Genomic DNA, 11,103 nt, shown 5'->3' on the forward strand with positions numbered 1-11,103 from the left:
AAAAAAAAAAAAAAGTTAACTCTAGTTTTCCAAATTGTAGAACACAGGCTCAGGCTACCCTTGAACTCCTTTCTGATACTACTTTGTTTTTCATCCTCCTCATAGCTCCTTATTCATAACTGTATTGTATGTTTGTGTTCATTGTACTGTAGTAAACTAAGATCTGTGAGGATAAAGACCTTATTTCTGTTTCTTAGGGTCTAATACAAGCTCTGGCACAGAGAAAAAGCCACATACATATTGGAGGGAGGATGAAAAAAATGCTAGTGTGTATTTTGTAAGGATTCAAACTGCTGGGAATAGATGAAAGTATGCATGCTATGAAGATGGTCATATCCACTGTTCCATTGCATCCTTTGTTTTTTCCTCAGGATGTATGTCATGTTTACAGCGAAGGTACTCCCTCCAGCCTGTGCCGGTAAAGAAGATTCCAAACCGGTACTTAGGCCAGCCCAGCCCGGTTACACATCCACACCTCCTCAGACCAGGTAAGGTCTTTGATGGTAACGACCATCTCTGTAGTTAAGATACTCTGTCTAGAATATTGCCATGCATTAAAGTTTTTCTCACTAGCCGTGTCGTGATATACACTAGTAGTACTATTAATTTGAGGAGTTGAAGTTTTTATTTTAATTAAGTTTAAATGCATCCATGAAACTACCAGTACTTTACTGACTTACTGACATCCAGTTTAAAATGATAAATGCAATAAACTGTGATTCAGAATAGCCTGTAAAAAGTTTATTTTTCAGGAATTTTTTTTGGTATGGGAGTTGCCTTCTATGTATCTATGTACCACATATGTGCCTACTGCCCTTGGGGACCATTATGTTCTCTGGAACTGGAGTTAGAGACGGGTGTGAGCTGCCATATTGGTCCTGAGGACTGAACTTGGGTCCTCTAAAAAAGCAGCCAGTACTTTTAACCATTGAACCATCTCCAGATTCATATTTCAGTATTTTTTAAAGAAAAATTCGAATTCATAGTTTCTAGAGCTATTTTCTGTAGATCCTTTGTTTCTATTTATAATGTTAAGTGTTTATTTGAAAATTTTAACGACTTCACTGTAGATTGAGCAGAATTTCCAGATGTTCATTGCTATGAGAAGTGGCCTACTCCAGCTGACTAAAAGTCATGCAAAGGACTAGGAGGTCCCTTCCCTCCCCAACCCCCCTCCCCACCCCCCACCCCCCGGAGCTACTGCTAGAACATACGGCATCACAGTCGCTCAGGTGAAGACTTAGTTATTTTATGTTTAGGAAGACAGTGATGCAGTTATGAATAGCATCGCAGAGATGAGATAGCAGAGTAAAACAGAAAAAGCTTTAGAGACAAAGCTAGGGTTTTGAGGAAAATTACTTACTCCTTCCACCATGGAAAGATGAAAGTGTATTTCTGTAAGTTGCTACAAAAGCACACTATTAATAATGTAAATTCCCTTTAGAAATATGTTACTCTTTCACTGTTTCCACTCAGTAAATGATACCAGTGTGTCTCTCAGTGAGGACTTCCTTTGGCTGATTCTTCATCAGACTGGAATTCCTGCTGGGAAGTCTGCTGACACTCAGGAAATGCAGCTCACCACTGAAACACACAAGAAATCAGAGTTTTTCAAAGCTGTAAGGTAAGCATAATAGTAGTCCAGTTGATACTACTTTTTTTTTTAACCCTATCAACCTACTTGTAGTTTCTGTTTAAAGGAAGAAGAAAAGGTTGAATTGATACCTAAATTTTACCAGCTTTGAAATAATTGATTTCTTGTGGTGAAATACTTTGTGGTAAGCTGCATTTCCTAGGCCTTGAAGATCACAAGCATACAAAGATGAATGACTTCATGTCTAAATCACTGTTTTCTACATTCTGTATATGATTTTTATTTTTGCCTTGGTCGCAGATCTGAATATCACTCTGCGAACAGTATTAAAACCAACTTGAAATAAAACATCAATATTCAGTCTTGATGCTGAGCACATAGAACATGGAAATTCCCTTGAAAAGGAGAAAAGTAGTACTTGGGGTCAGCTTTTGTGAGTGCAGATGCACGCTTTTTATATCCTCTCCTCCTCCTAATCACAGTTTACTCGGGGGAGCCAGAAAGGTAGCCGGTTTGGTTTTTTGGTTTTTTGTTTTTTTTTTTTCCACAGTAATATGAGATCAGTATGGTGCCAGTACTTGTTCAAAGTATTATGTTAGGAACAAAGATCATTTATTTGTTAATTTTGTTTGTTTTGCTATTTACTTGTATGGCCCTAAAACTGGAGTTACATATGTTATAAGCTGCCATATATGTACTAGGAATCAAACCTGGGCCCTCTGAAGGAGCAACAAATGCTCTCAATTGCTGAGTCAATTCTCCAGCGTTATACATCAATCTTATGGTAGCATTTTCTCAATTGAAGTTCTCTCTTTCCAGATGACTGTGACTTAGGTTAAGGTGGGGAGGGGGAGGGGTGCGGGGGGAACTTGACCAGCAGACCCCTGAATGGTCACTTCTGACTTGTTGCTGTTCAATGAGAAAACCAGAGACTTCTAGTCACATAATTACTTGACGTGAATAGTAATTATCCACATCAATTATCCTCTTCCAAAGTCCTACCAGCCATTGCATTACCATGATGACAACCTCTCAGATGTAGTATTTTTTGGGTTGGGTTGGGTTGAGTTTTACATAGGCCAAAATAGATTTGAACTCGCTCTATAGCATAATAATAACCTTGCTCTCCAAATCCTGCTACCTCTAAGTTCTGGAAGTTCAGAACCACACATGCCTTACTCTATTGTCATTTTTGAGTTTGAGACAGGTGTTCATTGTGTGGCTCAGGTTGACCTCAAAAGGTTTCTCCTTTTTCAACCTTCTAGATGTTGGTAGCACTTGTATGCTATACCACACAGCTAACAATTATAAATTCTTAATTTTTGGTAATAAGTATAGCTTGTACTTATTGTATTTATTGTTGTATTTTGGCAGGGTTTTTTTTTTCTCTTGACAATTTTGTGAAGTGCATACTATTTATTATTTTTTAAGATTTACTTATTTTATATATATGAGTACACTGTAGCTATCTGCAGACACACCAGAAGAATGCATCAGATTCCATTACAGATGGTTGTGAGCCACCATGTGGTTGCTGGGAATTGAACTCAGAACCTCTGGAAGGGCAGTCAGTGCTCTTAACCACTGCCCAGCCTCTATTTTTTGTTTTATAAATGAGGAAACTGAGGCTCTTCCCAAGTCACTGAGTGATTTGCTAAACTAAAGTTCCAACACACCAAAATTTGCCTCTTCTTTTCTTTCCTTTCATGGTGGTACTGAGGAATTGGCATGCCAAAACTAGCCGAGTGCTCTACCACTGAGCTATATCTCTAGCCTATATTAACCATGCATTAGTACATAACACTTAAGGCAAATACTAATCTAGTAATACTTTCAATTTCTCTTGCCACATAAAAGAAATACAATTGAGTTTGGGGGGGTGTTGGGTTGTTTGTTTTGTTTTAATGTGTTTTTGTTGTTGCTGTTTTGGGGATGGTATACTGTAGTGTAACAGTGTACCTTAACTCATGTTAAGAAACATTCTATGCTGAACTCTATCCCCAGCCCTGAAAGATGTCTCCCTTTAATATAAGTTTAGAGGGCAATGTAAGTTTTTAGTCAGATAAAATATATGTCCAGTGAGTTTTACGAATCTACAATTAAATATGTTCTAGCAAAGAAAGTCACAAGTGTAACCTAGAACTTGATCAATATATAGAACATTGTATTATCTTTTAAAATTTGTATTCAGGAGGATCAGAAGTTCAAGGTCCTCAGCTACACCTGGCTGTTTGAGGTTTGGTTAAAAAATAGAAAGGGGCAGGGGAAAGAGGGGAGATAGCTCAATGGGTAAGTGTTTGCTGAACAACAGAAGGCCCTAAGTTTGAATGCCCAGAGACAGTACTGCACTCGTGTTCCCACAGCTCCTGGGCCAGCAAGCACAGCAGCAGCAAACCCAGTCTCAAACAAGGTGGCAGGTAAAGACAGAAACCCAGAGGACTCTCACCTCCACATACGCAGTGTGGCAGACAGACAGACACACATTCAATACTCTAGACAGTTCCCTCATGCCCTACTGTGGTGATCCCCCACTTCCATAGGAGACCATCCCTCTGGTTTCAAGATCAAAATGCATGTATATGTTGCTCTATAAGTGAATTGTATTGTATGTGCCCTTTCTCTCTCTTGTTTTTTGTTTTGCTCAGCACATACAAATGACGTCTACTTGAGTATTATTTCATTTTTTTCAGAAACCCATGTCTCGTGTTACAAAGGAAACAAAATAATTTCTCCTTCCTGTCTGTGAATTAGTTCATGAACTACTTTGTATACAGTAAAAACTACCTAATATTAATCAATTCGTTTTGGAATAGACCACATTAAATATCAATCTAAACTTTGTTAGTTTGGGGAAATAATTAAACTACATACCTAGAGTACAGCAAAAATCTGCATCTTTCCAGTCATTTTCAGTCTTTATTCTTTTCTCTTTGGGTTTTCTGCTTGGCTAACAAAACATGAAGAACAATCTTCTTGCTGTCTTCACAGGCCCAGCCCTAATGTCTTGAAGGAACTTCCTTCTTGGCTGCAGTCTTAGAATTGATTGTGAGACGTCTAGTCTTTTGATTGGTTCAGCAAAATTGTTAAAAGGACCCCTCTGTCTTTAATTGATTGTACAAGATCAAATGCCAACTTTAATCCTTAATCATTTACAGTTTCACAGAGTGCCAGACTGCCTACTCAGACAGAACAGTTTTATCAAAGAAGTCCAGGCCAGATGAACTGTCGGTTCTGTGATCAAGGGCTTTGCAGCTGCCAGGCTTACTAATAAAGTACCAAGTTCATTCCCTTGCATGCTTCCCACTTTCCCCACCAGATGAAAAGAAAAGGGACCTTTCCTATGTACGCTTTCTCTTAGGATTTATTACTTTGCTGCTTTGACATTTTGGAAGTTTGAAAGCATTTAGCTAATGATCATTCCAAACTGTTGATAGTTACTAGACTTGGAAAAATACAGCCAATTTTTTTTTTTTGTTGTTTTTGTTTTTTGAGACAGGGTTTCTCTGTATAGCCCTGGCTGTCCTGGAACTCACTTTGTAGACCAGGCTGGCCTTGAACTCAGAAATTCGCCTGCCTCTGCCCTTTCCCTCCCCTCCCCCCCCCTCGAGTGCTGGGACTAAAGGTGTGTGCCACCACGCCCGGCTAACCGCCAATATTTTAAAGACTTTAAAACAGTCATTCTCATGAAACTTGATTTCATAAACAAATGCTTTAAGTGAAACTGGGGCTATAGCTCAGTTTGTAGAATACTTGCTTAGCATGCCTGGAGCCTGGTTTCAGGCCTTGGAATCCTGGAAACTGAGTGTGGTGATACATGCTTGTAATCCCAGTTCTTAGAGATGAAGGCAGCAGAATTAGGAGCTAAATAAATTTCAACCAGTTTCTGCTTTTATGGAAGTAGATCGCAGGCCAGACCATTCTTGGAGCTCCCTGCTGCAGTGCGCTGTCGCTCTGCTCCTCAAACCTTGCTTGTCCTTTGTGCACATGCGCCCACACACATTTACTGCTTAGATAACTAGGAAATTTCCAGTGTACAGTAACAATGGCAAGCTTACCATGAATAGTTATTAAAGAATTAAGCTGTGCTTTAGCTCGAGTACAAAGTTCAGATTTCTGCCCAATCCTAGGAGACTTGGGAGGCTCCATCTCAGAAGGAAAAAAAGTGGGGATAGGTTCTTTGTTAATCCAGCTGAAGGAAAGTAAAGTCCAAATTCTTTGGTCAAATTAAGCAAGCTTTACTTTCTGTCAGACAGGGCTTTGGGGGGGTTGAGAAAAACAGCATTGAACATAGGAAGAAGTGGGGCTTATACAGCTCAAAACCTGCAAGGCTGGGAGTTTCCAAGGCTTTCGTTATGGAGGAACTTGGCAAAATATCTATTCAGGGTGGAGGTTAGAATATAGGGTGTGGAACATGTCAAATTTCAGAAAATTTGTCAAGACATAGTCAAATCCAAGTTTCACAGAAAATAATAATGAAATCATTTGAACTTTGTATCAGGGTGGCTTTTGATCATCAATAAAAATGAATAGAATTTTTATTGTACATATTTTTAACTTAAAAAGGTTTTGTTATTGTTGTTTTGTTGTCTGAGACAGGGTCTTACTATGACACTTAACTACATAGACCAGGCTAGCCTTGAACCACAGTTTTATGTGCATCTGCCTCCCAAGTGCTGTATCAAAGACATGCATCACCATGCCTGGCCTAAGCATACTTTATTAATAGAATGCATACTGCAGGATTTGCTGTTCTTAGTTCTATACAAGAAAGTAAAGTTAGACAGTTCCAAAGTAATGCACAAACAACTGAGTTAAGTACACTGAACATAGTTACAAAGAGAAGTCCCAAGTCCTCTGATCAGTAGAGTCACTCTGGGAGCTATCACAAAGGCAGGAGAAAACAGTGGTACACAGGATGCAAGTACAGTGATGTTTATCACAGCAGCAAAAAGATAAATCTGTAAATGCTCACGAGTGTGGGCTTGTCTAGAAGTGTGGGTCCATTTATGCCAGTGATGTCATAGTCCATGCACACACACACAGAGTCCAGGATGTTTATAGAGGCCGGAGGTCAGCTGTGGGCATTTGCTTTTGTACTCTCCGCCCTATTTTTAGAGACAGATCTCAGTAGACCTGGAGCTGGTCAGTTCAGTGAGATTGGATGGCCAGCAAGTCTCCAGGATCTTCTGTCTTCCTTTCCAGCACTGAGATTATGTGTGTACCAACTTGCTCATCTTTACATCGACACTGAGGATCCAAAGTCAGGCCCTCGTGCTTGAGACATCTTTCTGGCCCCAGTTTCTTTCTTTTATTTTTATTTTTTCTGATACAATCTCACACTGGGCTGGACTGGCCTAGAACTCATAAAGATCAGATCTTCTGCCTCTGCCTACCAAGTCCTGATAAAGGTATGCACCACTACGCGGGCTCAAAGCTTCCCTTTTTTGCTTTATTTTTCTCTCTATGAAATTAATTATCAAAACATATACTCCTTAGAATTCAAGTAGTACAAGAACAGGTTAAACAGAGATTTTCTAATCTCACTCCCAGTAGAGTGCTATAAAGAGAAGTTTGCTTCTTTTCTAAAGTTATGCTCTATTCCTCTTCACACAGCACTGATCCATAGTTATCTTTGTGTATTTACACCTGGAGATTACCCCCTACTGGGAGAATTAATAGTGCCATAGTCATTGTATAGATTAAATGAGTTGATACAGGATGTTTAGTGTTGTACGTGAAGTGGGCACTCAGAAAACATCAGGTGTTTCATATTATTGGAAAGTTACCACAGATAGCAGAACTCAGTCAATAAACAGAGATTGGAAGTCTGCAATGTGGCTTTCGCAGGGAGGACTGGGGATCCAAAACGTATACAAGAATCTCTAAAGACACAGAGCCTCTTGCAGTGCGCTTTTAGACATGTTCACAAGCAGTAGAAGTCTGCTTAATAGACCACCTGGGAGGACAGAAAAGAAGTATGAATAGAAACATACAGGAACATAACAAGCCCACACCTCTTCTGAAGTAGCAGATTCCAGTTCCCTAGAGGTGGAAATGTCGGTAGCACAGGTCACTTTCCTCTGTCCTTGGTGTGCCATAGGCCAATTGCTCTTGAACATGGAATATTTTCTTACTCTGGAGAGGCTGTTGGCACAGCAGGTGAAGGCTGAAGGGATGCGCTTCGGTAAACCACTTTCCTTTCATTTTGAAGCTTTTGTTTGTTAGTTGTGTGAATATGTGTCCATGACTCAATATTTGGATGCCAGAGGCATTGGAGCCCCATGAGCTAGAGTTATAGGCAGTTGGGAGCCATCTTGTCATGGGGAGCTTGGAACCTAACTTAAGTCTTCTACAAGAGCATGTCCACTCTCGACCACTGAGCCATCCCACTATTCAGCCCCTAAATGATTGTTTCATTGGTTCTTTTGCTTTGGAATATAGAATGAAAATAGGCAATTTCTATTTCCTAAAGCTTCACCCAGTCACAAACACACAACCCTTTCCAACAGCTTTTAGTTGAGTTAAGAGAGACAGACCAAGAAGAAAATCTAGCCCTTTGAACTTTTATGTCTGAAGTTTGTATGTACCAATATGCAGTTTAGAGAAGAGAAAGAGTTCATAGCTTTCAAGAGATTCTCTGGGGTTTTAACCTTAAGATAAAATATGGGACAGGGCCTTGGGGGGGGGGCGGGAATGGTTGGAGTTATGGCTCAGTATTTTAGAGTACATTTTGCTACTTCAGAGGATCTGGATAGAGGCTTAGAACCATCTATAATTGTAGTTCCAGAGAATCTGGTGCCCTCTGGCCTCTTTGGGCACCAGACACAGGCATGGTGTACATTACAAACATGCAAAAAAGAAAAAACCCACTCAAGAAATAAAATAAGCCTGGCAGTGGTGGCACAACACTTGTAATCCCAGCACTTAAGTGAATCTCTTGAGTTGGAGACCACTCTGCTCTACAAAGGGAGTTCCCAGACACCTGGGGCTACACAGAGAAACCCTGTCTCAAAGTAAAATAAAATAAATGATAAAAATCTAAAAAGAGAAAAGAGTCAAGCCTTGAGACCCAAACAGTCTCTGGGAGCAGCGAGGTAGGAGAGGCCTGGTCCTGCAGATTATCCTCTGAGCTCTCCATGCATGCTGTCTCATGGAAATGTCCGCCCTCCCACAGTGAGTTCATGAATGAATGGTGAATGTAACTCCAAATGTAAAGGGGAGAAAAGGGAAGCTACATGCTGTATTTGATTTTCACAACAGCCTCAACAAATGGATAGTATTACTGTGACTTTTAGTGGATATGCCTGGCTTACCATAAATATAATATAAAGGGTGACAACTCTTGCTAAAAAGATGTAGTATGCCTTAGGAATTCAGAAATATTCTTTGGTTGGTTTGTTTGGGTTTCGGTTTGGTTTGGTGGTTGGTTTGGTTTGGTTTAGTTTTAGTTTTTGAGACTGGGTTTCAAAATGGAACTCACTTTGTAGACCAGATTGACCTCAAACTTAGAGATCCACCAGCCTCTGCCTCCTGAGTGCTGGGATTAAAGGTGGTCACCACTACCACCTGGCTGAGATTATTTTTTATTAAGAGATCTTGAAATTGGAGAAAAATTTTTACCAATTGTATAACAAAACCTATAGACCATAAGCAAATATTCTGTACCTTAGTAATATGTTGAACAGACAAAAATCTATGTCCTTGTGGAAGTTGCATTCATTTTACAGGGAAGTCACATAGAAATAATGTATTAAAATGTATTTAATATATTGAATTTCAGGGCAACTTTGACTATATGCCTAGCAATTCATACCACATAATAATGCTCTATAAGAGGCTGAAGAGGGGGCTGGAGAGATAACTCGGCAGTTAAGAGCACCAGCTCTTCCAGAGATCTTGAGTTCAATTCTCAACAATCACATGGTGGCTCACAACAGATGTAATGGGATCTGATGTGAATGAAGACAGCTATATAAAATAAATAAATCTTTAAAGGAAAAAATGAAAAAGAGAAACTAAAGAGATAGTTCAACAGCTAAGAGCACTGACTGTTCTTGCAGGTTTAGTTCCCACCATGACCTGGTATCATACAATCATCTCTAATTACAGTTTCAGGGGACCTAACAGCTGCTAGCCTCTGAGAGCTCCAGCACACACATGGTACACAGACATACATGCAAGCAAACACCCAGATGGAAAAATAAGTATTTTTTAAATAATACTTGATTAGATGAATGAAAGAAGGAACCTAAGATCTATACTAAATCTTGCAAGGTCATAACCACACTTTTTCCAATGTAATCATATTTGACTACAATATTGCAGTGAAATAAAAACCTGGATTATCTTAATTCCTTGTGTATATGTCTCCAACTAATAGTGTCAACTTTAGTTACTCAGCAATGGAGCCATTCAGAGCATCAGTTGACCTTTTTCTTTTCTTGCCATTTCTAGGGGAAGTGACACCAGGACTATCTCAGGTAGAATATGCACTTCGAAGACATAAACTTATGGCTCTGGTCCACAAAGAAGCACAAGGACACAGTGGGACAGACCACACAGTGGTGGTACTCTCTAATCCTACATACTATATGAGCAACGACATCCCCTACACATTCCATCAAGACAACAACTTCCTGTATCTCTGTGGATTCCAAGAGCCTGATAGCATTCTGGTCCTTCAGAGCTTCTCTGGGAAGCAGTTACCATCCCATAAGGCCATGCTTTTTGTGCCTCGGAGAGATCCTGGTCGAGAATTGTGGGATGGCCCTCGATCTGGCACAGATGGAGCAATAGCCTTAACTGGAGTAGATGAAGCCTACCCGCTGGAAGAATTTCAACACCTGCTACCAAAACTGAGAGGTAATGCTAAGAAAGCCAAACCACAAGCCGGGTCCAGCCGTCCTTGTCCTGCAGTAGAAATAGTAAAATAATTCTCCTAGCATTTCTTTGGGCATCATGAAGAGAAACAAAACTATTGTTAAATGTGGTGCTGCATGTTGTGTCCCAGCACTCGGGGAGACGGAGGCATGGATATCTGTAACCTTGAAGATCAGACTGGGTGAGATGAAGAGACCTGTCTTGGGGCTGTGGCTGAGGGAATCCATATAAATTTTTAACTCAAAAGTATTTTCTTTCTGGCCTTTCAATTTCTTACATAACTTGCTGCCTTTGTTGTCTTTGTTGTCAAAATTAACCTGAGGCTGGAGAGGTAACTCAGTGGTTAAGATCACTGGTGGGTCATCCAGAGGAACCAGGTTTGGTTTCCACCCAGAGATAAAAACTAGGCTTGGCATGCCTGTAGTCAACAAAGTTGTCCTCATGGTGGCTCACAACCATCCTAACTCCAGTCCTTAAGGATCTAACTCTCTCCTGGCCTCTGCAGGCACAAACATGGTGCACACATACATAGTACAGTCAAAATATTCCTATACTTTTTTAAAAAATTTATTTAACCATTTATAGTTAAATTCTCACAATACATGTGTTTTTTGGTTTTTTTTTTTTTT

The 11,103-nt window shown here is 39.9% G+C and overlaps 1 protein-coding gene across 1 annotated transcript in view; it reads left to right on the top strand.

Moving 5' to 3' along the window:
* Xpnpep3 (X-prolyl aminopeptidase 3) overlaps window positions 1-11,103 on the top strand; it is a 46,771-nt gene that overhangs the window by 12,032 nt on the left and 23,636 nt on the right. Inside the window, exons 2-3 of the mRNA XM_021216264.2 lie at window positions 372-488; window positions 10,049-10,456. Of these exons, the coding sequence (XP_021071923.1) occupies window positions 372-488; window positions 10,049-10,456 (525 nt within the window). The remainder of the gene's footprint in view (window positions 1-371; window positions 489-10,048; window positions 10,457-11,103) is intronic.

This window comes from Mus pahari, chromosome 17 (assembly GCF_900095145.1).
Source record: "Mus pahari chromosome 17, PAHARI_EIJ_v1.1, whole genome shotgun sequence".
Lineage (NCBI taxonomy): Eukaryota > Metazoa > Chordata > Mammalia > Rodentia > Muridae > Mus > Mus pahari.